We start from the raw sequence: 27,532 nt of genomic DNA on the forward strand, positions 1-27,532 counted from the left end.
ATCTGCATTCGTCCCATCATGACTAATGCGAGTGTGGTATTTGCTCTTTTCTTACTATTTTTATTCATCTGTTACAACCTTTCAATTTATGTTTTGGTGTAAAGCATATGACTCCGCGTTACAAAATGTGGAAAATTGATTTTTTTACTTTAAAACTGTCTAAAGTAAACGAACACTATTCATTTAAGCTAAGTTCATGCTTGACTAAGACAATTATTTTATTGTGTAAGTAGATGTACGATCTCGCTGTATACTTTTGTATAAATGCTGTCAAATCCTTCGAACTGGAACGATTGACTACTTCGCAGTAGAAATAGGCAGGGTATTATTAAACCTGCTTCCGTACGTACACTCAACCATTACCGATTACGCAAATTATGTTTTCACAAGCTTATTTTTTATGACACAATGTCCGTCATGGTGCGAGTTTTTCGTGAGCATATATTAAATACGTATTTTTTCAGAAAAAATGGTGTATGCCTGCAAAATTGGAATACCGCCGTAGTAGCTATAGATAATACATACAAACTAGTTAGTAGTAGCATTGATATGAGTTTACCGGCCGCTTATCCTTTAGACCACGACAATTTCATAGCCATAAAATACATTTGAATTTTTCATGACGATTTTCTCATGAGTTTTCGCGACAAAAACTAGTTGCATTACTTGCATTCTTTTTCGTTATTAATATATAGTTATACTAATGACCGAAATCATGAACACCTCAAAATATGTATATGTATCTATATATTCACTTTATGTAACATTCTCTTTTGTTTTTTATGGTAACTTTTTCTTCCAAAAAATAGAATAAACACCATTTATTTTCAAAATTTGTTTATTTATGACAAACTAATGATTTATGACTAAAGCTTCGTGAATTATTAAATTCGTATTAGCAAAAAATAAAAATTACATATATATATACATATACACGGATGATAGACACTTTATTAATGCACCTGTCATCGGTTTTGTAGTTTGAGACATTAATTCTACGTAACAAATCAGTTACAGATTTTATGTTTAAGCTGATAACTGTTAGAAGCTTATGGATTTCATACCGGGAACAAGCGAGACGGCGCGTCATATTGTAATTAAGTCTATCAGCCCCGGTAACAAGATAAAATCAAGGGGGCTGCGTACTCGACTACAAATCTTAGCCCCTTAAATAATATCTCCATGATTCAAATCTAATTATACGGTTTAATCTCGCATTTTTTATTGTCATCATTTAATGTTATTTCCATTGTTACGAATTCTATACAGTTATCGTAGTCACTAAAGCGACAGTCGTCTGTTCCAAAGTAAGAATGCGAGATTAAACCGTAAAAGCACCGTAATGTCTACGACTAGCAAAAGCCAAAGAAAATACATCTCCATGTTCATTTCGTAATCTTTTTTTTTTTAAATATTATTCTGAAAAACGGTTTTCGAAATAGTTCATCAATATGTACATTTGTGACCACGACATGAATAGTAAAACTATTCAAAACGTCAAATTATATAGACTTTATAAAAAAAATCTAGTTTTTCTTTAAATAAAATAAAAGCAATCTCAAGGAGCAAAAGTGTCTAATAATAGAATGATGAATGAGTTTCATATTCAATTAATGATTTACAACGAAATAGGAATACGTATAATGGAGCCTAATGTTGCCATTGTGGGTTTATTTTTCCGAGTACGGTACGACACGGTCCTTGTCAACAAAATTAGGACGCAGGTGGCCTGGAGCAGAGAGGCTGTGTGCGCGCGCATATTAACATCGAGAGCTCATCTAGTGAAGCACGGTAGTCATGAGGCGCGCGCGTAGCGTCACGGGCCCCTTGCGGCGTGCTCACCCCGCCTCCGGTGCCACCTGGAATGTCCAGGTACCGCGACGTACATAACTTCACGTAATTAACCCGAGCACATAAACACATTGTCGAATCACGAACTATAAGATCACACCTAATATTTTCATTACTAAGAATCTAAGCTATGTTTTATAATAGGTCCAGGAGTCTAGCTTCTGGGACCTGGAATTCAACAGTTGTTCGAAAACTTGTTGCACAAATGATTCGATGATCATTACATTATCAATAAAACGAACCTTCATATTATTTTTATATCAAAACTTTTATTAGTAGTAATAAAATTATAAATGTACTCCCCTTGATTGCTCGATACAAAACGTGGGAAGTGTCTGTAGGACAGAGATCAATAAAATGTGACAATATTTGAATCTAATAAGAGTAGAGCAAGTTGTTCACTCTAATTTACAACAAATAATCTTATTAAAATATACAACTGATAAAAGTATAATTGACTTGGCCTAATAAACGAATATTAATTCTTTTGCAATATTCAAACTCGTTATGCGTGTTTTGTGTTTTATTTATTGTATTAATTGTTTTGTAATTGTTATTTTTAATGCAGGTGGTGCGTGGTAAGATGAGCTCACAGTGCCTTTGGCATGCTTGTCGTGCACTATCTGCTGGGTTGCTGTTGATGCTGCTCGGTGGAGCTATGGCCGTAATTGGTTTGTATAAATTTACGTAGCGACACACAAAAAACTAATGACATAAAAATTTTAAACCAGAACAAATAAGGTAATTCATATTTCTGACATAAAAATATTTTAATTAATAATGATAAACATTTGATAATTATATTTAAATTATCAATGATATAGCGTCGCTTAAATTTGATTCGAAACATTAAAATTTATTACAATAAAAAAATATCACGAGAATTCGCCTAATACATTAAGAAAGAAATAAACGCTGTGCGACCCTCTTGTTGTAAGCCCTGTTAAATGTGCAAGTAACAATCAGAGTTGCCAATTAAAGAAATCACACACTGTAAAAACAAATAAAATGCGAACAATAAGGTTCTTACGGAGTTACCGGTCACGAATATATAGCTAGACTTTCTGAAATTATTATTTCGTATAGCAAATTATTTTAAAGCTGTGATGTGATTTCACGCAGCAAAACATCTTAAGAGATAATAGTATACATGCTGAACTTAGTCTATATATACTGCTACATTATAAATAAAATATCAATAAATGCTTGATTTATAGGTATGACATTTATTTTTAATACGCTTTTAGTATAAGCGTGAGGGACTAACTACATGAAGCTACATGAATACCAGCTATAAATCGTAACTAAGTAGAAGCTTACAAGATTTAGTTAGACTTTAGGTTGAATTGTTCCTGTGGGAAACTGATTCTTTATTAACAGCGTAACAGATAAAGGTAAACTCGAGCTACTTATTAATTCATTATACTATTACATAGTATTTTCACCCGTACCCGTTTGAAATTATATGGACTTATCTGCTGATTAACGTATATAAATATATACCAATATATGACCTGAAACAGACGTTCGTTACTAGGTTCTGCAAATTGATATATTTTGTATTCAAAATATATTGCGGTCAGAATAAACATAGTGTATGGATCAGGTACGTTTTATGCTCGTGATGGAGGGCCAAGTGAAAGACATTTCCTCCTGTCCAAATGTCACATGCTTCCACAGACGTTTCCGACTTCAATCCTCCGGATACACAACTTGATGGAACTTTGTACACAATGTACATATGTGTTTATTCATTCACAGAACATATATCGGCTTTTAGGTTACATTTTCAATGCGAATACTTCATTTGATCCAACAAAAACCTTGAAATATGCTATTGAAAATTTGAAAATATAATGGAACTGTAAATGAAGACTAATAAGTTTAAATGTATCATACCGTAAAATCTGGAATTTAATATTGTCGATATAATTTTTTCAGATAAAACTAAAACTACACGAAAAAGAAATATTTGGTGACAACAACAGTTACTAATATCGTACTAGTTTTAAAAAAAATCCTAAATTTCTTCATTTATAAATATATGTAATATGTTATAAAATATCTTGTCATATTTTATATTCAGTCTATTTGATTTCAGGTTATTACGCAGATACGTTGTCTGTAGCTGAAGAGATACGTGGGAACGCTACCGTGTCCGTGAAAGACGAAGCCCGAGGTTTTCACCTCAATAATTTGTCCTACGCTGGGCCAATCGTGATGGGATTTGGAGGTGTGCCACTTTGACCTTTATGCAGTTCCAAATACTTTTTTGAATTTATTTTTAAAAAATTCCCGACATTTCGACGCTATAATCATTACTGGATAAACTGGTTATCTCCAAAAAATTTTTTTAATTTTTTAAATTATTTTTAAACGGGGATTAGATTCTAGGATCGTCCAATAGTAATCGACTACTGGTACACACAAGTACCAGAACGTAAACGTTGCCACTAATTTTAAGAAATGGAGGTTGAAGTCTCAATTGTTTTTTTCAACGGATGTTCCACATTTCAAATGTTGTGCGGCAGAAATAAAGACTAGACTGTGTGTAGCCTCACAAGACTTCCTTTCTATTCTAATAAATGAAGTCGATAGCGTCGTGACCTGCGGGATAAGACGCCCGGTGAATTTGTAACTAGTGAGCGATTCGACTCTAACGGTGCTCGAATTCCGCAGACAGCTAACATTTTTTCTAGTAAAATACATATGTTCCCGAATAATTTCCTTACGATGAAGGAATAACATCGTTTAAGAAATATCAAACCTGTAAAGATTATAATTTGCGTAATTATACTAAGTGATAAGGCCTCTTGTGAGCCCGCACGGGTAGGTGCCACCACCCTTCCTATTTCTGCCGTGAAACAACAATGCGGTTTGAAGGGTGGAGCTGCCGCTGTACTGTAAAAATCGAGACTTAGAACTCATGTCTCAATTTTAGTTTGTTGATGTCTATGGACTCCGGTGAACACTTAACACGAGGTGGGCCGTGAGCTCGTCCATTCCTCCAATAAATAAATAAAAAAAGATGTGTGGTGTCGTGGGACACCGGATAGGAACGAAGTTGCATATAAAAAATAAAAAAATAATTACGAGAAAAAAATCGCGCGGTGAAATATCGCTGTGCGGAAAACAAGGCCTTATTCCACGGACTTTCTCTTACGGTTTTTACTATCACATTTTTTTCAGTTCGGTCGCGCAGCAAAATCCCTATCTCCTCCAAGCCTGTAAGGAACTTCGTTCCAATAAATGTATCTAACTATTTAAATTTGAAAACTTGACTATTCCAGGCTTTATTGTGGTGGCAGCCTGCGTGATGACATTTGAAGCTCGCGACAGTGCAGCGAAAGTAACACCAGCGAGACCACAAACACTGCCGCGCCCTATACCTAGACGGGGTCCGCCTTGTACAGCACCCGCGCGACTCGACCAGCTCGGAGTCTACCGCCTGCCACATGTGCTTCCCTTGCCACACGCATTGCCTCTAGCACCGCTGCCACCATTTAGACACAGACCATCATCACATACCAGGTACATTTATTAAACGACCAAAATAAAACTGTACTGATACATATATTTCCCAAAAACTCAATGTTAAAAATTAGATGCTTTAGCAATGAATGAGATAATTGTACGTACCTTGACGTTAATTATACCTTATACGCCTTCTCATATCAATCATTTACCCACCCTGCATACTGCGAGCATTTGAATTTAGTTGCATCACAACACATTATAACTATATCACATAAGTACCAAATGTATGCAGGTATGTTTATATCTCATAATTAATACTATTCGGTAGCCGCTATTCATGAATCGCAGGCTTGTTGATGCGTAGGGCAGTGAGTATGCATATGGGCTATGGCACAGAAACGCAGCTGATGAGAGAGGTAAAGGAAAGGCGCGTTTCGGATCAGCGCCAGATTTGCGTATTGGTAGCACCCGCGCCGCTCTACCAGTGAGCGCTCTACGGCGTCCTCTACGCCGCTACGCGCTCTCCGTAGACGAACCGCCACAGTCTGCAGTCAGGTAAACAATCTATGGTTTAGTTACATAATGTTATTTTTGTTTTTTATTTGCACATATGGGCATACGAGTTACCAAGTCTTCAGCGTTTACCGGAGTCCATTTTATTATTGACATTATGACATCCATAATGTCAATGTCGCCGGTACAATGTCTATCCATCGTAACCCTCAAGCCCAGGGTATTTAATACGCACCTGTGTGAGTTTGCAACATTCCTGAGTAAAAGCAATTCGTAACAACACCCAAGAATGAAAATAAAAAATCGTTATTAATCGATATTGATTTTATTTGTATTTTCTTCGGGGTCTTGACCTAAATCAATTTTTTAAAAGAAGCTCATATTAGAATGGTCATAAATATTTCGAAGAAACATTAGAATGAATACAATATTTTTTTTAATTTTGCAACTTTAACGACCAAGTGAGTCTGTTTGTTACGCTTTCACGTCTTGACCCCTCAACCGATCATCATGAAATTTCGCAAACACGTTGTCGAGGGCCGAGTAACACACATTAGATACTTTTCATCCGGAAAAACGTAATATACCCGAAGGATTTATTTATTTTTCAACTAAGGTCAGCCTAGCCGCAGCGTCTAAAAGCGCATTTGAAAAGTTTACTTGTAAAAGAATTTAATAAATTTCATAAAATTTCCATGGGCATTTTTAAATGTCGTAATCATGAACATCCGGCCGAATATACGATTTCTTTTCTGTTATTAATGTTCAGAATCATAAGTAACTAAGAAAGGAAATAAGTGTTAGATATTTATTAGACGAAATACATTAGAGATCACTACTACGGAATATATGCATGTTATAATTGTAAAATATTTAAGTATTATATGAGCAACACTAGTTAGACCTAGATCGGATACCCTTAACATCTGAACAAAAACCGAACCGACCAGATATTAATAAACCTGTCCGACTATAATTCTCCAGCATTAACGTACCGACGGAAGTAAGTAGAAACGCAGTAACTTGCATTTTGGGCTAAATGATTTTTACGATATTACATTATATTTAAGGCTCTGGTGTAAAGTTGAGTTTTTCAAGTTACGACATTTCCGCTTTCTTTAATCGATACATACTCATAGTTATCCTTAAAAAGCTTGAATTCATGTATGTAAAACCTTATAGTCCCGAGTACAAACTTTCCTAAAATAACTTTAAAAAGATAATTGATCGCTATCCAGACATTCGATTCGTGACTAATTAATTGTACTAATGCTTCCACTATAGTGCAAGTGCAGCGGACTCGGAATGTGGATCACAGTCTTCGTTGGCACTGGACTTGCACGGGAGCGGTGCGTGTGCGGGCGTCACACTCCGCGTACGCGATAACACTCGGAGAAGACCCCTCGCAAGACAGCAACGACTTCGGGACGACACGATTCAACGTTAGTTTTAAAAGAGCTTTTATCTGTAAAATATCAATTACAATGCATACTGTTTCCTAGCAACATTTAAAAGTCGGTTTTTAACACTAAAAGTCCGACGGGCGGGGCCTTCGTGAGTTTTTGTGGGTTTCTGTGAATTCGGTGTTCCGGGCTGTTTGCGAAGAGATATGGAAATGATGTTAACACAGATTTGTATAAGGTTTTAATATAAAAGCGACACAATAACTAAAATAATACAAAATGAGTTGAGAACAGTACATATAAACTAAGACTATTTTGCCAATATTTTGGCGGTAGTCGTCGCGCGCGCCGAGGGCGCGTGTTTTCTCGCTCAGAGAGCTCTGTCTCAGCGGGGGGTAAGGCGGCGGCAGGGGCGGTATCGCACGTACAATATTTGGTTCCGTTATAAGTTTAAATTTTTTGAGGTTCCGGTCTCCAGAGGGAAAAAAACGGAACCCTTTTATAGGATCACTTTGTTTTTTGATCGACTGACACTCTGTCTGACTGATACTGTTTTAATGGAATGAGAAAATCAAGCTTCTTAGTGGACGTAATCAAAAGAGATAACAGTATTTTGTCACTCACTGTTTATTTTGTCACTCATAAAAACGTATAGGGTCTTTCGCGTTTGTCTATCATGAAATTTGGCAAACTTTTTTTTTAAAGGGTTCTTATGACCTGGTAACTAAAACCTTTAGGTCATTTCTTATTTAAATTTATATTTTTATTTTTATGGAAAATGATAATATAGAGTAAAATGAAATGAAGATGATTCTTTTGAGACATTAATCAACTGGGATGAAATTCAATGAAATGAAACGATAAGGGATGAAATAAAATCTCAGTAAAATGGTGGTAATTTACTGAAATTTTTTCAGTGGAGTTTTTGGAGGATCCCGTGAAGTTACGTCCTTTGTTTCATTTTCCCACATTTGTGCACTTTCACAGATATTAAACAGTTAATAAACCACCGTTATTACACATTTAAACCTGAAGAAACACTCAATAGACAAAATAAAACAAATCACACAACTTCACTTCTCGCGTTCCCGCCAAAACGTCCATTTAGCAAACTAAAATCTAACTTCTATAGCACCGTAACAGTAAGCTTCCTGTTGAATTTTTCTATAAATTGTTTTTGCGAAATCTAGTAACACTTGTTTCATTTTTTTTTTGTCCGTGTATCTGTATTTGTGATATACGTACAAAACATCAACAATATGAATTCTGGAGGCCCGCGTAGCTGTTTGTATAAGGATCGTTAGATAGAATCCACTCGCCCGATGACGCTGATGTGGTCTCTCAAAACCATCACCTTAGGTAGGATAAAAAAAAGAAAAAGAAATGGATTCCAGAATCTTCAGACACTTGTCCGTTTCTTTTTACTGGCGGGTTTTGCACTGCGCTGAATGTAATAAATACATTGAAAATTAGGTCGCCAGCTACCTTTCGCGAGATTTAATAATATATCCAGGATTCAAATAATAACTACCAAAATCTATAAGTTAACAACAATTGAAAATAATTAGTTTGCCGTTTGTAATAAGATACTCCATTTTTTCTCTTTGGTTTTGGGTATCTAACAAACACCCTGTATAAATGAATACCAATTAATATTTAATTACCCTGAGATTGAGCATTATATTAATTGTTTTAGATTTTATAAGTTTCCTAATAAAAAATTAAAAACTACTTCAGAGTCACTCAGAAGTTGAAACTGTTTTTTTTTAATTACAGCTACACCGGTAGATAGTATGAACAACATTAACGTAATACAAGAGTGCACATCCGGGTGAGTAGAACTTCGTTTTTGTATAATGAAAAAAGATTTATGGTGATATGTTGTTAAGAAATAGCATACCTGTTATAGAACGAGCTGGGAGGATACAGGTGACAATACAACAATAGAAATGACGCATTTGTCTGTGGACAATGAGATACGGGCATGCAGTGCCCCTCCTCCTGCAAACAGTCCGCCATCTACGCCGCATCCTGCCGATACCTGTGTCACTATATTCCAGGAAGACGACAAAGGTATCACACACGAACCCCCTTCGTCGTAGATAAGAATTCAAGTCACGTGTCATCCATATGAGACAAATGAACTAACCAAACTTGTAAATGTTGAAAATTTTTGGTAAACATATACAACAAATTGAAATTTTAGTAACGTTATAAATTATGTACCATTATTAATATTATACATTTAATTTTTATAGCCTTGTGGACTTTTCGACGTGTCCCTCCTATCTGATGAGGATATATATTGTTGATACTATGTATTTTCAGGCCCAGTATTATAAGGCTATAAGGGTGTATTTCATAATGAAATGAGTAAAAAGTGTGTATATTTGTTTGTATAGTAATATTCAACGTAATGAGTGTTATAGAAATGTTTAATCAATATCCATTTATAAAGTTAATGTTCTCAAGTTACAAACTAACAACAAACAAAAATAAGCAGATTGTACGACAATTAATTGTCGTTCATCCTAAAAATAAAATAAAATAAATAAATCCTCTCTAAGGAGCAACACTTAAACCTACGCCAATATCAAAATACAACAATGTTCTTTTCTAGTGAATTGACCTAATCGACACCCTTATCCTATTATTTATTATTTTCATTAAATACAAAACTAATTACACACCTACATAAATATTCAAGTAAAATTTTATTTAACTAATCTAAAGTCTGTTGACTTATTATAAAAAGACTGATAAAAGCGAATTTTATAATTAATGAACCTGATTAAAAATTTATTCTATTAACGTTAAAAGCTAAAATAAAAACCAATACAAGAACATTGATTGATTTTAATAATTGCTACAGTGTCATTTGAATGGTTTCAATAAAATGTAAGGCAAGAATGATCAATAATACCTACTTGTATGTTTGTAAATGCCTAATCTAAAGACATATTTATTGTACGATAAAAGTTATTCATCTGACACCTGTGTATGTATGACAATAAATTCAATATTATTCGTTCAAATCTTAAACAACAATATTCGAAAATCAATTAACTAATCAAATTATTCAATAAAGTAAATTTGTAATAAAATTAACTATGCAAAAATATAACTTAACTACGGATTTGCGTAAGTAAGGTCTGCATCGCTTTGATGAATGAAGTCAGTCACAAGTCCCAAACATAACACTCCTGAAATTCATAGAGAAAATTTGAAATTGTCCGAACCACCACAGTTTTCTTTGATAGAAACTTTAATAGGGTATTTATTATATGCAATCGAAGGTAAGCTGAGAAAGATGCAAGATGATGTAACTGTTTAGGTTAGTTACTGTCAAAAAAATATATTTTAAAACGGAAGCGGTATCTTCGTCTATGCGTTTGTGAACGCTAAGTTGTAAAATGACTCAACTAATTGGAATATAGTTTTCAATGATCTACAGCTTATCTTCGCAACCAACTTAGTAACCCCAATGATGAATGTAAAATGCTGATAAAAATTTGTTTTACATGAATATATAATGTAATGTTGACAAATAAAAAACATAATATTTATGAAATCTATAACACCCGAAGGACAGGGGGAGGGTTAATTTATCACTACCAACTATTAAATCGTTTGATATAAATGTAAGTAGGTATTTCTTCTAACTACGTCCAATAATATTTAGACTATAAATTTAGTAGTAAAGAAAATATAACTGCAAAATTTATATAAATACGGGCCTAAGCAATTTAATTTTGATACTGAAAAATTATGTCTTTTGCGGCTTTTGTTCCTGTTCATATTTATTAAGTATGGGCTAAATCCGATCTACATAGTATTAGTCTTTGTACTGTTACATTATGGTGTCATTTTCTCTAAATAAATAAACCCATAATAATATGTTCAAATGACTCAAGCGACACTTATGCTAATTGCTAGATGACACTATGTCTGCTGTAAGCTATGAAACCGATTCTGATGAAAATCATGACTACATCGAGCTGTCATAAATGATTTTCTCTTGTAAGAAATCGAAACAGGTTGAGCTAACCATCAATAATTAATCCTGGGTATAATAACTTGTTAACATGACAAATGAAAATGTTTAAATATTTTGTTATTTAATTAATTAGTAAATTTAATTGAAGTATCATAATATGCTAAGAATAGTGACTTTATTCTCAAAAATCTATTTTTCTCACATGACGTATTCTCTACAGAATTTGACAGACTGCAGGAAAATAGAATATCTACCAAAAAAACATTCAATTCGTAGATCGTACCACTCAATTTTTTTTCCAAATTTAGATACAACATTATGCTACGGTTCATAAAATACATTTGCAATCGAATTTCAACAATCTGCGAATAATTTTGGATCTCTTAAATTGACTAAGTGTATGTACATAAGTCGACATGGCCTAAAAGATTTTTTTTTTTTTTTATTGCCTTTGTAGTCAGACGGGCATACGGCCCACCTGATGGTGAGTGGTTACCGTCGCCCATGGACTTCAGCAATGCCAGGGGCAGAGCCAAGCCGCTGCCTACCGCTTAATACTCTCCATAAGCCTCGTTTGAAGAAGGACATGTCATAGCGCTCGGGAAACACCGTGGAGGGGAGCTCATTCCATAGCCGGATGGTACGTGGCAAAAAAGATCTCTGGAAACGCACTGTGGATGACCGCAGTGGCTCCAGGTAGTATGGATGAACTCTACTCCGGTGGCGGGCGGTGCGATGGTAAAAACGAGATGCTGGTATCATCTCGAACAATTCCTCAGAGCACTCCCCATGGAACATACGGTACAAAATACAGAGGGAACCGAAGTCCCTCCGCAGACCCAGAGGCTCCAAACGATGCAACGCCTAATGTAACTCGTATGCGACCGTGAAGATGTTCAGATCCTGAAGGCAGATTTTCATTCATATTTTTGAATTATTTCCATTATGAAGGAAAAATAACGTGTAATAAACATCAAACACATAAAAATATAAGCTGCCTATTTACTATAAAATCGAGACATAAAAAAAAATAGTTACCGCGAAATTAAAAGTTTCAGATATGTAGGTATATATACCCTTTGGCTTCAGAACTCTAAAGAGTGTACGCCATAGAAAGCCCAATCGAATATTTATATTTAAATGTACAAAAGTTATGTTAAGAAAGCCTTTATTGAAATATTATTATGTGTTTATGAATATGGAAATAATCCAGACAACTTTGGTTAAAAATAGTGCATCCATTTTGGATGTTAATGGATTAATGATTACATTACATTAGATTACATATTTTAATGTATTATCGTTCTATGTTCGAAATTTCGAATCTCTTGTATGACAAAAGCCAAATGTGTGTTTACTTAATTTTACCTACTTAAATGGCAACTGTGTATTTGGAACATTTAGATAAAGCTCATTCATGGTATTACAATATTTCTTTATGATTTATTTGTGACTGAGATACTAGTATTATAATTTAACGTTGATCTATTAATGATTTATTCTTATATTTTAATAACGTAACACGTAATGTAATCAATGGTTAATTAAGTTTAATTAATAGGATGTATGGTAACCGTTCTTGCAGCTACTAAAACGAATGCAGATGGTGGAAGACCGCCGCGGCTAAAATTCCCTATCCTTCACACGTTTCTTAATTTTTTTTATGTATTACTTTGCATGCAGTGCCAAAACATCATAAAATATAAGTTATCGTTCCCGATTGTGATGTTATATACAGTCTTATACTTCGATTCTTTTGTACCCGTTAGAAGAGGTAATGTTGATTTATAAATAGTAGATAAATGTTGTAATCTAACCCCATTTTATAGAGACAACACTTCCTTCTTCTTCACCTTACTGTCCTATTACCCCTTGCTGGGGTGTGTAAGGCTCGAATCCTTTTATTTACATCGGTCTTAGACAATCTGTCTCTTCCCACGCGCGATATACGAATTGTAACGAGTGGTCATAATAATTTGACAGTTCTATAAAATATTAAGTCACGTAGTTTTTATGACTTTCTAGACCATTTTAGCTTCGATCGATAGACAATGTCAAACGGCTACCAAACACAGTAGACGCAATAACGACACCACTCGTCTTGAGACTTAGTTGAACTCTCTGCTGGATTGAATTGCTTTCCGTTATTTTACGACTGTGTCAAAAAATTATCTCAATATTCTATCTTCTTAAGCCGGTTAGAATATTCAGCTTTAAAAAAACTTTTGTTAGAAAAACATTATTTTCTGTTTATTTTCTCTTCAAGACAGTACAATAAAAGTTCCATTTACAATATCTCATAATACTAGTCACTGGGATGGAATTGGCATATGAATGTGTTTAGAATATTACGTACTACTACTGTTTACACATATAATATTTTCTAAAGCACACGTGACGCCTATAGTCACAGACGACTGAAGAGTAGAATTAAATTAAAATTTTAATAATACTTTTATATTCAATAATGAAAATAATATATGTTGTACCCATAAGTCGTGTGATTAGATATTTGTTAAGTGTAGTCTCTTGTACTTAGTAAATCCCAATGGTTGTTGTGATGTCTATTATACTTGTTGACGATTATTACTGTTTGTTTTTGTTCGGTTTTATTAACTTTATCATAAAAAAAAAAAAATGCTAATTTTAAAATAGACTTCAGTTAAAAAGTGTGAGCGATCTCTAAATTTCAAGCGCACATTTTGAATTACCAATTAAATATACACATTAAATATAATTTATTTATGTTATACCTAAAGTGAGTACGACACTGTCCATAAAGTGAAATAAACATAATTTATATCTGAACATCAGGTTCGGTTCCTACAGTCAAGTGTTAATTTCTTTAAAAAAATACGTACCTAACTTGTGTACACGAATTACTTCCACGATGAATAAATAATATTGAAGTCGTCGTGGCCTAACGGATAAGACGTCCGGTGCATTCGTGTTGAGCGATGCACCGGTGTTCGAATCCCGCAGGCGGGAACCAATTTTTCTAATGAAATACGTATTCAACAAATGTTCACGATTGATTTCCACGGTGAAGGAACATCGTGTAATAAAAATGAAACCCGCAAAATTATAAATTGCGTAATTACTGGTGGTAGGACCTCTTGTGAGTCCGCACGGGTAGGTACCACCACCCTGCCTATTTCTGCCGTGAAGCAGTAATGCGTTTCGGTTTGAAGGGTGGGGCAGCCGTTGTAACTATAATTGAGACCTTAGAACTTATATCTCAAGGTGGGTGGCGCATTTACGTTGTAGATGTCTATGGGCTCCAGTAACCACTTAACACCAGATGGGCTGTGAGCTCATCCACATACAACTAAGCAATAAAAAAAAAAAATTTAATAGTACAACATCATACCCGCAAATCTAATTGCGCTGAGTTACCTTCCACTGGTTATAACTTACATTGTGAGCAGCGTTATTTGAAGACTATACCAGCGAACAGCGATCACCAACCTACATTTGCTGGTGCAAAGCGTATCGTGAGCCCATATAGGAGGTACTGTTACACTGCCTATGTCTAGCGCGAAGCAGTTAAGCATTTTTATTTGAAAGTTGGGACAGCCGACATACAATCACGTTCATAATAAGGCGGGTGTCTGTGTTCAAATCGTTATTTCTATCAGAACCAAATAACACCTAGTAGCTCCGACCGCAAAATCGTCAATATATCGTTGTCTCACATTAAAACTGTATAATCTCAAAACTTACTAATTTTACAGGAGAGTGTTTTAGGTTTAACAAGTGGTATTTTTAATATTAATCATCTTTGCAACATTTATATTTTATTTTTTAAAAGTTACATTAACTGTCTTTTAAAGTAAGATAAACTATTAATTTTGTTAATAGTCGTCAAAACATAGGTAAACAAAAAAAAAAAACTAAAACTAAACTACGCTCTTTTGACAGTATTTATGAGAAAAATACTGGTTGATACCAAATAATTCCGCATATTAACTCAATTTCGAATATTTTTGGAAATTGTACACTTTTAATGCCAAAAGACGATATCTTACTAGATACAAATGCAATTAAATTTCTTATATAGTACCCACATGTATATATTCTCATCATCGTGTTGTTTTATTTCAAGAAGTACTTAAGGATTGCTGCCACAATATTTTAACACTATGAATTACAATTGTAATGAGAGGAGAACTGCGAGAATGACTCGTACCGACGTTCAATTGAATTGTTTTTGTTCAATGACACTATTTTACTTTAACAATTCATCTCAGTCACTGTAAAAGTTGTTAAAATAATCAAAGTGAGAGCTTTACTCTACATAATTACACATATTTGTGCACTTAGCAATTTTGTAGAATTTATTATAATAATAACGTCTGGATGTGCCAATTCATTGTTTAATTAAAATTATAATTCTTAATAACGTGACGGTAGGTAATTTTTTATAAAAACATGAAATACACTTACCAATATTTTTTTGTTTTTTATTATCGGGTCAGCATAGATAGCTGCTTACTGTAGGTAATATATCTATTAACTATATCATAACGGTTCTTTTAAGGTTTCATTAAACAAAGAAATAACCCTCTTTAATGTAATTTTGTAGGTATTACTTGAATCCATAGGCATGATACAAAATAAATCTGTGTCGATGTGTGAGCTCAGCACTTTTAATCCAATCAGAAGTGTCAAAGTGGATAATCCAAAAAATCTTGTTAAATACTTTATATAAATCATTGTACAGCTGTTTTAAGCCAGCAGTCAGTCAGTGAGTGGGTCCACCAACGCACTACGGAGGACTGCTCACACAATCCGACCACCAAAATGATTAATCAATCAGACCATCGAAATTATGGGGCTCACTTCGCAGCCTTCAAGTAAGTGCCTGTACATTTTGTATTTTCTATTAGCTGTTTCTTTTCAAATGATCACACAGCACAGCAAAGTTCACTGTCTACTCAAGCGAAAATGTAGCGTGAAATATGCTACGGACGCGGGTCGTAATTATTAAATAAAGCTAAGGCAACAATTAAATTTTTGAAGTACGTTATTGGGAATATTAAGTTAAATCAGTAATGATTTCAAAGTTCAAGTCCTACATTAAGTTAGCACTAGAACTAACGTTCATAATAAATATTATATTAATACTGCCGTTTTTTTGAATAAAAGCTTATTCAGAACCTTAGTGTTCTGAAGTTCGACAAAACAAAAAAGCCATACTAATACGAGACCAACATATGAATGAATAGGAGCTATTATTTAGCCTGGGATGGAATGAAAGATTATTAATAACTTTTGAAGGTTTCACTCAACCGCGTTAGAGCTACACATAAGCTTTATTGCATAGTTTGCATTAATGTAGATAATAGTATTGATGGGCTTTATTTGTTTACCTGTGTCGTACTGTTGCTATAATATTAATTAATATTATAGCAACAGCCAAAATTACAAAATTTTACTACCTCAATTTAAGTAAAATAATCTGAATTTGCAAATCTAATCCATACTTTTTTAATATTATAAATGTGAAAGTGTTTTTTTTGTTTATCTTTTTGCTTCACGTCGAAACGAGGCAAAGGACTGATATTATTTATACACTGAAAAAAACCCATTTAATACCTGTTCTAAAACTACACTGACCAACTTTTTGACCAAGCAGACAAAGCCGCGGAAAAAACTAGTACATTATAATTTTAAGTTTCTTATTTGTAGTCTTGCAACCATTTCAAACGAAAATACGACTATTAATTGAACATCGGGTTAATGAATTCAGGTGTTAAAGAATTTATTAATCTTATAAACCATTCTTTCTTAATTTTCAAATATAATCCAACATAAATTGAATATGCAGTTACAAAATTGAGCTTCTAAAAGTCTTTGGCGAACATATAAGCGGACACTTAGATGAGTACATAAATTATTATACCGGTATAATTATAGTGTAGTCTGACCCACCCTTTTTAAAATGATCGAACAGATCTAGTGGTGCTGGAGCAGTGGAAATGCTTGGAGACGGATTATCGGGGGACGACTTAGCAGCCGTACCAGAACACTGGCTCTCATTTCCTGCCCCACCCGCCAGCGCACATACAGCACTGGCTCTGTTGTATATATTTTTTACTGCTGCTGCGCTACTTGGAAACGGGCTTGTTATCTTCGTATTTTCCACGTAAGTTTTTTTTAGTATTTTTTATTTTTATTTTTTTATTTCTTAGATGAGTGGACGAGCTCACAGCCCACCTGGTGTTAAGTGGTTACTGGAGCCCATAGACATCTACAACGTAAATGCGCCACCCTAATGCTATTAGTGATTTAATTAAATTATATGTATAATTGTCCGTACAATAGAACGATGCTTCAATAAAAATAAAAATAAAATCGGTACTGGCAGTGACACCCTACTACTTTAAGTTTGTTTTCAATAAGCCATTGTACGCTATGATAGCCGGGATGTCGTTATATCCGACAAAAACTCGTAGGTATATTGATAAACATAGTTTAATTAAACATCAGTACTTTACAACAGTAGTAAATGTTAACCAATAATTGTGGTTTTTTATATAATTCCGTAAATGGGCAAACGAATGACCCAACTGGTTTTATACCATATTTAAAGACATCACAACATGAATGCAACCCTACCCTAAGATATAAGACTATATTGCATAATGGCTGTCCCAGAGCTTTCGAATTCGAACACGTAACTGCTGCCCTTCACACCCGCTTGATATTAATAGAACACCGCTGCCCATTGTCTAGTGAATTCCTTCTTCCCCTATTACGCCACCCACGGAAAGAGATAAGGGGAAGCCGTTCTGGATGTAGCAGATTAGCGAAGTTCAGCCAATGTTCTATGCTCGCCTGTCGAGAATTCGTAACCGCGACTTCGTCTCTTGCATGATCATTACGATAAGCACACGAATTAGTTTTAGCGGTAAACAAATCCATCTATCTCCATAAAAAATTATGTCCTGGGTAAATATAGTAAAACCAGAATTAGAGAGAGAGAGAGAGAGAATACACTTTATTGCACACCAACACAATTTACATTTTAAAAAAACAGTCAAAAAGCACATATGTACAATAGGCGGTCTTATCGCTAAAAGCGATCTCTTTATATTGATATACTCTTTATATTTATATAATAAAAGCGAATTAATATAATCATATTGTTGATATTAAATGATAAACGTAATTTGAACAGGACAAAAAGTTTAAGGACGTCAAGCAATTTACTCATTCTCCAATTGGCTATACTGGACTTCATAATGATGGCAAAAGCACCTATATTTATTTACAATAGTGCGATGCGCGGCTTCGCAACCGGTACTATTGGATGCCAGATTTTTTCTGTAATGGGAGCCTACAGCGGCATAGGTGCCGGGATGACAAACGCCTGTATTGCCTACGACCGGTAAATATATATTTAAGGCCAACAATTAACATGAAATTTATTAGAAACAGACACTGCGATTGCACTAGGTTAATTATATAACCACAGCCCCAGCTGTTAGAAGCAATAAAAATTGCCCTGTAAAGCCTTTTGTAAGATTTGACCAAATCCATATATTAATAAGTAGTCGCTAAAAAAAACATTAATTTCACGAATTGAAATATAAAAAAATATCTTAACTTTAATAGAAAAACTGATTGTCGCTTATTAAAAGCATAACATATGCTTATATTATATCTGCTTAAAAGGATCCTCCAAGTCAAAAATATGCCAGACCTTGGGATATTATTAGGTAGTTTATTGTGAAATGAAACGTAAAAGTCTAGAAAACATATATGTATAGAAAAATACAACGGTGGTTAGCACGATACTCAAATGTCAACGCACAGCATCATAACATTTTTCTACTTTTTTTTAAGTATAGCAATTGGCTTCTTAAGACACCATTGTTGCCAGTGTCGGTTTATCAAAACCCTCAAATTTGTGCACTTTCACACATGCTAAACCGGTAATAAGTAACCATATCTGAACCTGAAGAAAAATTTAATTAACAAAATAAAATAATTCACACAACTTCGGCTCACGAGTTATCGCCAAAAACATCTTAGTCGTCTGTCACCACGAAAACTAAACGTTGAAAATTACAATAAACTAAACGCGAGATAAAACCGTAAAAGTATTTTAGTTAAACGTGGCATTTTTTAATACACAAAACGGTTTTGACAGGCACTCGACTATCACACGTCCGCTCGATGGTAGACTCTCAAAAGGCAAGGTGTTATTAATGATGGCTTTTGTATGGATATACTGTACTCCGTGGGCATTATTGCCTTTGTTGAAGATCTGGGGCAGATATGTTCCAGGTGAGAGAATAATTAGTCATAGTTTAAAAATAAGCGACGGTGTAATTAATGGTAGTTCCAACCAGGGAACGAAACTAACATCCGAACGAAGTCCTCGTTGAAGCAGTGAAAACCGTGTACTTACTGCATAAACACAAAACGGCATTTGTTATGTTACCTAATTACTACCTTACTGCCTTCACGTTACGAATAGTCGCAATATTCGAGTTGTAGTGTCACGTTGTAGATACAGCGAAGCATTGGTCTTGCCAGGAAAGATGCTAGCAAAGTCTTGGAGGCTGAGTGTCGTGAGCTCGCCTACCAGCCCAGAGAAGCTAGTATATCCCCTCGAGGCTAACAGCGATTAGGCAGGAAAAAGGCCAAGCCTCTGAGGATTTATTGTGAATATCTCGCTATCTTATTTATACCGTCTCACTGCTCTACGCCGAAGCAGATTTCAATTTTTCTACCCGGATACGCTGCATTCAACTACAGTCTGTCCTATTATATTATGATAGTTATTATATTATAGTACATTATTATATTATATATTATTTATTATATATTATTATACTCTGTCGTATAACACAATATCTAAGTTCGATTGCGCATTTATTGAGTTAAATATTGGGCGATCGGGCTCTTTCTGTCAAGTACTCTTGACTTGGGGCCTGTAAATAATAATAAAAAACAAAATAAAAATACCAACTTAGCCCATTAATAATAACAAAATAAGAAACAATGTACATAACAATAGTTTTAAATTGCAGACAATGTAAATGAACAATGTTACCTACAATGATTCAAATAGGTATTGAGTGACAGTAAAACCCTTCAGTAAATACGATCAAAAGTGTAATGTCCTGCACTGTACTCCCCATTGAAGTGAAACATTAACAATTTATTATATCCGACATTAATGATTAAACGGATTTCAAACAAACTTCATCACAATAAGTCGTATTTGCAACGGGGCTCTTTCGATAATTCTTGTTGATCATGCTGTGTTACCATAGTCTTAAACAATTATTTTTCAGAGGGATATTTAACGTCTTGCACGTTCGACTATCTTACCAACACCTTTGATACGAAGCTATTCGTGGCGTGTATTTTCGTATGCAGCTATGTTTTTCCCATGTCGATGATAATTTACTTTTATAGTGGAATCGTTAAACAAGTGTTTGCGCATGAGGCCGCATTAAGGTAAATAAGTAATGTATTCTCCCTTCATATTCCCTCTGCATAGCTTTTTAATTATATCTACACCTATCAGCTTGACATACATACATTCTTGATTTACAAAAGATTCGTAATGAGCTACAAATTTATATTGAGAAAAATCTGTACAATTTGGATAGCATTTCGGACATATTTGCCGAAAATTCATAAGTATATTTATATCAATCTTGATTACATAATATCAAAAATTATCAAGAGAATATTATAAAAACAAAAAAAAAAAACATTTAATTGATCAACAGAGAACAAGCAAAAAAGATGAACGTGGAATCTTTGCGAGCGAATCAGAGTGGGGCCTCTCAATCCGCCGAAATCAGAATAGCGAAAGCGGCGCTTACTGTATGTTTCTTATTTGTGGCATCCTGGACACCGTACGGAGTGATGGCACTGATAGGTGCTTTTGGAGACCAGCAACTCTTGACTCCGGGGGTGAATATTTACAGCCGTAGATTCAGAATATGAAACAACATGGATTCATAACACGCGCCTTGTTTTCAATTTGCATTTCGGTAATGGTAATTGGCTTTCGTTGAAAGATTGGCGTTTCACTTCTCGAACGTTGCCAATAGTACCAGTTGTTTTCATATCTGTTTCTGTTATTTGATGACAGATGGTATTACTTGTACCATAGTATAATATCATAGCTAGGAAAAAGAGAATTCGATTTAAGGGCTTGTAAGGTCATTCCGATTTTTGATAAATCCCTAATAGAGACAAAACGAATGGTGCCAACCATCTTAAGACGCAAGGGTAAGATTTCTATTACATAAACACAAAAAGTTTGCTTCTAGTCGCTCATAAATGCCTAAGTATCGAGCTATTTAAATATTTATAATTTTTTTATTAATCAAAATGTGTTAATCTATTCTTTATTAAATACATAAATTTATTATTTATTACTTTTTAACTTTATTAAATAATTAAATACATATTAATGAATACTTTGCGTAACTTTTTTTAGGTAACGATGATACCCGCCGTCGCGTGTAAAGCTGTTGCTTGTATAGATCCATGGGTATACGCGATCAGCCATCCAAAATACAGGTATGTACTAAAAATTTCTATGATCAAAATATTTAAAATACAATATAAAAGCAATAGATGTAAAATATCCACAATCTAATAAGATACTACAATAGAACTAAAAAAATATTGAGGACAAACAGTATAGTGAGTGGATACTACGAAACAAAACGGTGCATTCAGTGCGAATACAAGAATTCAATTTCTCAATTAGTTTGCGTCTATGTTTCAGAACAAGAAGTCTAACAAACAAGTGCAAATACCTATATAATTTATTATCTGACTAGCGGCTCGCTCCGGCTCCGCTCGGGTTGTTAACAAAAATTTCAACGATATTTGACATTTTATTTTTTTAAATAAAAGAACACTTATTGCGGCATAAGTATAATAGTTAGACATATGCTGTCGCCACACTTTTTGTAAATAATAATGTGTTCTATAAAGTCGTAGTACATTATTTTATTCTATCATCAATCGTTTTCGCAGGGCACGCGATGTAAAGAATATTTTAGGTAATTTTTTTACACCTTGGGTTACATTATTGGAGTTTTAGTATGGATCCCTAATTTTTAAAAAAAAAGATAGCCTATGTCACTCGGGAATAGTGTAGCTTCCAAACAGTGAAAAAATTTTTCAAATCGGTTCAGTAGTTTCGGAGCCTATTCATCGTTCCTCTTTCTTTATAATATTAGTATAGATAAAATATTTATAATTTATACAGACAAGAGCTACAACGCCGAATGCCATGGCTACAGATCAACGAGCCCGATGATACAACTTCGACCGCAACCAGCAACACGGTTAGCAGCGCCCCACCCGCGGCCCCAGCATGAAGTCTCCCATTGTCGCTCAAAAATATTATACATTACCATTATTACTTACGTCTCTTCTACTTTTAATAACATGACCTCGGCAACGAAAATGGACTTCGATACTAAACAACATACCTACTCAATATTATTTAAGCAATTATCAAATAAAGGAATTGACCGGCAACATGAGGACTTTCACTGCCTTTATTTAATGATTAGAAATATGATTCGTCTATTTCAAAACGGTGCGCGTGAAACTTGGTGCACGTGAAAGAAGAAAAACTTCTTTTGCAGTTTGTGTAGGGTTGTGTTTTTTTTTTCATTTTTCATTCATAAATCAAATTTCTCTTGTAGTAGGGAATGCTGTGTATATATTTTAAATTATAAATAGAAAAATATATTTATATATTTTTTTAATCCTTCATTAACAATAAAATATAAGATAATATGTTACTGCCAGTAATCAGGATCAATGGGAAACTAATCACAAGCCATCTAGTGACCGACGTCCGTAACTAGAATGTGTATAAGAGAAACTACCTAGCTCGCTTTCTCCCTCGCTCCAAGGTCGAGTAGTTCGAGAAACGCTGTCTATTTTCTCTCTTGCTCACACGAAATTGTATCTTTTCGCTTTAGCCGTAACTAATCTGGCGCTAGTTAAATTTTACTATTAACGCGCCTAAAGAAGTTTCACTTCAAAAACTATCATAAAAAGAGCTAAAACACGTTTAGGGTCTTTGATCTAGTGAAGTATGTTATTCTACAGGCTGTTACACAATCATTCATTAAGTCAAAACGACGGACGTATTTACTTAACCGACCCAGGCGACGGGGCCACGCAAAACTGCTGTCGCTCGAAACATGTCTTGTCGGATCTCCCGGATCTAATCTCGGTGCTTTTAGGCCCCTCGGACACCGGTCACCGTCCTCGTCGAAGTCGTCGATTAGACGAAGAATTCGACGAACAAGTTAACCCATAGACACTGTTTACCGAGTTTCTCGCTGGATCTTCTCAGTGGATCGTGATTCCGATCCGGTGGTAAATTCTGCGAAGCACTGCACTTGCTAGGGCTAGTATTAATGCATTCTCTCAGGTTGAGGCCGTGAACTCACCTAGGGCGTAGCGTAGGGAATACCTTAGGCTACCAGCGAATAGGTAGGGAAAAAAACCTAAAGTAACCTTGACCACTATTTTTTTATTTGCCTTGTTGGCTTTCGAGCATGCGGCTCAGCTGATGGTAAGTGGTTACCATCGCTCATGGACGTCCGCAATACCAGGGACAGAGCCAAGACGATTCCTACCATAAAGCCTACAATGAGCACACATTCTATGGTGATGTTTTATTTATTTATTTATTTTTATTGCTTAGATAGCTGGACGAGCTTACGGCCCACCTGGTGTTAAGTAGTTACCGGAGCCCATAGACATCTGTAACGTAAATGTCACTACCTACCTTGACATATGGGTTCTAAGATCTGTTTTTACAGTACAACGGCTGCCCAACTGAAACACATTACTACTCCACGACAAAAATAAGTAGGGTAGTAGTACCTACAAAAACCACTTTCCTTGTGTGTTCACTTGTGACTTTCCCTTTGTCGCACCACTGTAGAGACTTTAAAAATACCTACTGAGAAGTTGGCGTAACGCTTTATCCTTACGTGGCACCTTGAGTGAAACTACTTTCTGTAAATTATAAGATTTTTTTTATGATTGAAGGATTACTGGTGGCCCTGAGGCCTTTCCAGTTTCACCAGGACGGGTGGGCACGCAAAGGCTCAGCCAAGAGGGGTGGGATTTGCTAACAGCTACCCGAGCGCTGATCCATGGGTTAGGTAGCATGATGAATCCTTTGCCGAGTTCGACGAGTATGGTTACTGGGGTCCCTAAGCCGGCTCCTAGTTTTAGGGCCGAAGGCGTCTAATACAAGGTTTATTAGAGCTAATGGATCCGTATAAACGTATCTAGGACGTCGATGGTGACTGGCTCTTGCGTGATCAGGGTTCTTTTTTTTTCCTACCTAAGCTGGTAGCCTTGAGAGGCTATTCCAGCGTAACCCTAACTAGTAGGTGAGCTCACGGGGCTCAAACCTGATGACGTTGCTAACACGAACCCTAGCAAGAGCCGTGCTTCGCAGAATCTACCACCGGATCGGAAACGTGACCCACTGAGAAGATCCGGCGAGAAACTCAGTGGGCTGTGTCTGAGAGTTAATTTACTCGTCGAGCCCTTCGTCGCAAGCGACGGGTTCGACGAGAACGGTGACCGGTGCTAGAAGTACCTAGAAGCACCGTTAGTGGATCGGGAGGATCCGAGATGACGTGTTTTGGGCGACGTCGACTGCTTTCCATTCTGTCCGCAGGATCGGGAATGTAATTACCGGCGGCCACGATGAGAGGGTTCTCGTGTCGTGCCGCTTTATCGAAGTGGGATCAGGGTTCGGGGAGTAGTCAGCAGCGGCAACGACAAGGCGACACATGGCACACAGCCTTATCGAAGTAACGTTGCGATTCGGGCTCCAGGTCGTCGTGTAAGTCGATGTTCCTCACGAACCACGAAGCTCCGACGGCTAACCTACAAAAAACAAGATTGTAGGGATTGGTGATTGGAGGGTATCTATGTGTGTGCGGGCCGCGAGAGCGAACTCGCGTAAGTCATGACTGGTCTTTTTGTAAGGTGTCACCTTGTTACCTTACAGATCATGGGGTAGAGTCTGCCGAGAATAAACGTGGCACGGTCACGGACTGATTTTATATGTGGGCGGAATGTCATGGATACATCCAGGACTACACCCAGGTACTTGGTCTTCCTGGCCCAAGGTATAAGTTGGTCGAAGAGGGTGATCAGGGACGACATATTTTGCGGGTACTGCATCTTTGTATTAGATTAAAATTTTATTTTATTGGAACGAAGTTCCTTACGGCAGGCTTGGAGGAGATAGGGATTTTGCTGCGCGACCGAACTGAAAAAAATGTGATAGTAAAAACCGTAACAAAAAGTCCGTGGAATAAGGCCTTGTTTTCCGCACAGCGATATTTCACTGCGCGATTTTTTTCTCGTAATGCTTTTTTTATTTTATATGTGGAACTTCTTTCCTATCCGGTGTCCCACGACACCACACATCTTTTTTTATTCTGTTTCACCAAACGTGTTTTATCTGTCTAAATTTTAATTATTAACCACAACACGTCTCAACTTCTTCCAAAAATAAAATTCCCACCATTTTACAATGATTGCTATAGTAGTATGCTAGAAAAAACAATTTGGGATAAAAAGTCGAGTTTCCAGTTATCGCAAATAAAATGAAAAAAAATATGTATTTGTAAACATTGGTCCAAATATATTAAGTGTATAATCTATGCATTGGTCTTCGATCTCTTATCCCTTCACTCACAACTTTAGCATACAAATTATAATTATGAATAAGTCAATATTGCTGTCAATATACATTAATATCTAAGAGAATTTTTATTGTAATCGAAAATTATAATTTTAAATCTAGCTTGTATGAATTTTATTCACAAAAATGGATAAGTTAACAGTGATATCCGCCACACTTTTCATGGCTGCTGATGTTTTTGCCATTGTAAGTCTTGCAATGCCTGATTGGATAATTACAGACATTGGAGGTAACTATGATTGTATATTCAAAATAGCAAATAAGGTCAATTAAATTATGTGTTATTAAATTATATGAGTTAAATAATTTATCAGGTAAGAGTTAAGCATATCATGATGAACATTTTTTGTTGACATAATATTGTTCTTGTGGCTCATGTTTTATTTATCAATAAATAAAAAGAAAAAACTATAACCTTGGAATTCAATACAAAATGACCAATTTATGCCAAATTCAAAGAAGATAAAATAAATACTACTAGTAATAATCTGTCATAAGGTAAATATTTAAATTTCAGGTGACACTCGTCTAGGTCTTATGTGGTCTTGCATGACTCTATACAACAGACCTCAAGTTTGTTTTACTCCAGACCTTCAACCTGAATGGCTTTTGGCACTTATTTGCATTTTCATTGGCTGCATATGCATCACCACCACTGTTATACTGTTGGCTTCAAGTCATTTTGACAGAAATGTGGTCCCATATGCAAGATGGGTTGGTTTTGCAGCAAGTAAGTAAACTGGCAATTATTAAGTTGTGTGCAATGTTCTCTAAAAGGTTTTTCGGGAAATTATCAATAAAATTCAATGTGATGAAATTGCAGTGTGATGATTGAAAAAGTAAAGAAATTTATGTTTACTATCTAATCTAATTTCTGGGCTATTTGTTTTTATGTTGTACTCAAGATTTTATTAAAGAGCATGACAAAAACAATGATGAAAGTAAAATACTTGCCGGAATTGTGTGTGTATAGTAAAGTAACTGCATACATCTCATAAGTAGAATAATATATCATGAAAACTTAAATCATGGAGTAATCAATGATTGTCTTTCAGTGGTTGTATTCTGCTTAGCGGCAGTCATATTTCCCATGGGTTTCCACGTGGATGAGATTGGAGGACAACCTTATCAATTACCAAACAGTCATCAAGTTGGAATCTCCTACATATTATTTGTTCTCTCCCTTTGGATAACAGTGATATCTGAACTTTTTGCTGGGAAAGTGTGTCTCCCACACTTTTAAGCCTCTAAACAAAACTATCTGATTATTATCATTAATAGGTGAAGAAAGTTAGCAAAAAAAATATCTTTAACTTGCGTGTTCCTTGGCTTCTAAATCATAAATGGTTCAGCAAAAATTTACTCATTGTTAGATGATGCAAATAACTTCTCTAGTGAATAACTGCATAATGTGCTACAACTGTAATAGTGTAAAACTGTAAAAATCAATGTAAAGAAAAATTGTGAAAGATAACAAATATATTTTTTCCTACAAACAAAATTAAATTACTTATTATGATGTTGAATAGTTGCAAAAGACAT

At 35.2% G+C, this 27,532-nt stretch overlaps 3 protein-coding genes across 5 annotated transcripts; all 3 read left to right on the forward strand.

Moving 5' to 3' along the window:
• Window positions 1-1,767: 1,767 nt before the first annotated feature.
• On the forward strand, window positions 1,768-13,830 carry LOC114243572 (uncharacterized). Of its 2 annotated transcripts, XM_028175104.2 has the most exons (8): window positions 1,768-1,872; window positions 2,420-2,522; window positions 3,953-4,084; window positions 5,142-5,382; window positions 5,725-5,883; window positions 7,126-7,283; window positions 9,021-9,075; window positions 9,154-13,830. In XM_028175104.2, exons 1-8 carry the CDS (start codon window positions 1,798-1,800, stop codon window positions 9,344-9,346), a joined length of 1,116 nt encoding a protein of 371 aa, XP_028030905.2. In that variant the 5' UTR covers window positions 1,768-1,797; the 3' UTR covers window positions 9,347-13,830. The 2 variants fall into 2 exon arrangements, with proteins under 2 accessions (XP_028030905.2, XP_089587095.1); XM_089730969.1 differs by lacking the exon at window positions 5,725-5,883.
• A 2,110-nt stretch (window positions 13,831-15,940) lies between these two features.
• On the forward strand, window positions 15,941-22,773 carry LOC114243571 (opsin-2). Of its 2 annotated transcripts, XM_028175103.2 has the most exons (8): window positions 15,941-16,097; window positions 17,198-17,389; window positions 18,425-18,634; window positions 19,400-19,536; window positions 20,553-20,718; window positions 20,997-21,183; window positions 21,716-21,798; window positions 22,499-22,773. In XM_028175103.2, exons 1-8 carry the CDS (start codon window positions 16,045-16,047, stop codon window positions 22,608-22,610), a joined length of 1,140 nt encoding a protein of 379 aa, XP_028030904.1. In that variant the 5' UTR covers window positions 15,941-16,044; the 3' UTR covers window positions 22,611-22,773. The 2 variants fall into 2 exon arrangements, with proteins under 2 accessions (XP_028030904.1, XP_089587096.1); XM_089730970.1 differs by lacking the exon at window positions 18,425-18,634.
• Window positions 22,774-25,927: 3,154 nt separating this feature from the next.
• LOC114243609 (uncharacterized protein C16orf52 homolog A) lies at window positions 25,928-27,491 on the forward strand. The gene is made up of 3 exons (XM_028175163.2): window positions 25,928-26,219; window positions 26,508-26,720; window positions 27,046-27,491. The coding sequence occupies exons 1-3, from the start codon at window positions 26,117-26,119 to the stop codon at window positions 27,231-27,233; spliced, it is 504 nt and encodes a 167-aa protein (XP_028030964.1). The 5' UTR covers window positions 25,928-26,116; the 3' UTR covers window positions 27,234-27,491.
• Window positions 27,492-27,532: the final 41 nt, after the last annotated feature.

This window comes from Bombyx mandarina, chromosome 11, assembly GCF_030267445.1.
Source record: "Bombyx mandarina strain Sakado chromosome 11, ASM3026744v2".
Taxonomy (NCBI): domain Eukaryota; kingdom Metazoa; phylum Arthropoda; class Insecta; order Lepidoptera; family Bombycidae; genus Bombyx; species Bombyx mandarina.

Bases quoted from the DNA above. Each gene is read 5' to 3' on its own strand.
- LOC114243572 (XM_028175104.2), top strand. From the start codon at position 1,798: ATGAGGCGCGCGCGTAGCGTCACGGGCCCCTTGCGGCGTGCTCACCCC. The intron at 1,873-2,419 runs GTACCGCGACGT...TTTTTAATGCAG, and splicing joins GTGCCACCTGGAATGTCCAG to GTGGTGCGTGGTAAGATGAG. The intron at 4,085-5,141 runs GTGTGCCACTTT...TGACTATTCCAG, and splicing joins AATCGTGATGGGATTTGGAG to GCTTTATTGTGGTGGCAGCC.
- LOC114243571 (XM_028175103.2), top strand. From the start codon at position 16,045: ATGATTAATCAATCAGACCATCGAAATTATGGGGCTCACTTCGCAGCC. The intron at 17,390-18,424 runs GTAAGTTTTTTT...TAATTTGAACAG, and splicing joins GTTATCTTCGTATTTTCCAC to GACAAAAAGTTTAAGGACGT. The intron at 19,537-20,552 runs GTGAGAGAATAA...ATTATTTTTCAG, and splicing joins CTGGGGCAGATATGTTCCAG to AGGGATATTTAACGTCTTGC.
- LOC114243609 (XM_028175163.2), top strand. From the start codon at position 26,117: ATGGATAAGTTAACAGTGATATCCGCCACACTTTTCATGGCTGCTGAT. The intron at 26,220-26,507 runs GTAACTATGATT...TTTAAATTTCAG, and splicing joins GATAATTACAGACATTGGAG to GTGACACTCGTCTAGGTCTT. The intron at 26,721-27,045 runs GTAAGTAAACTG...ATTGTCTTTCAG, and splicing joins ATGGGTTGGTTTTGCAGCAA to TGGTTGTATTCTGCTTAGCG.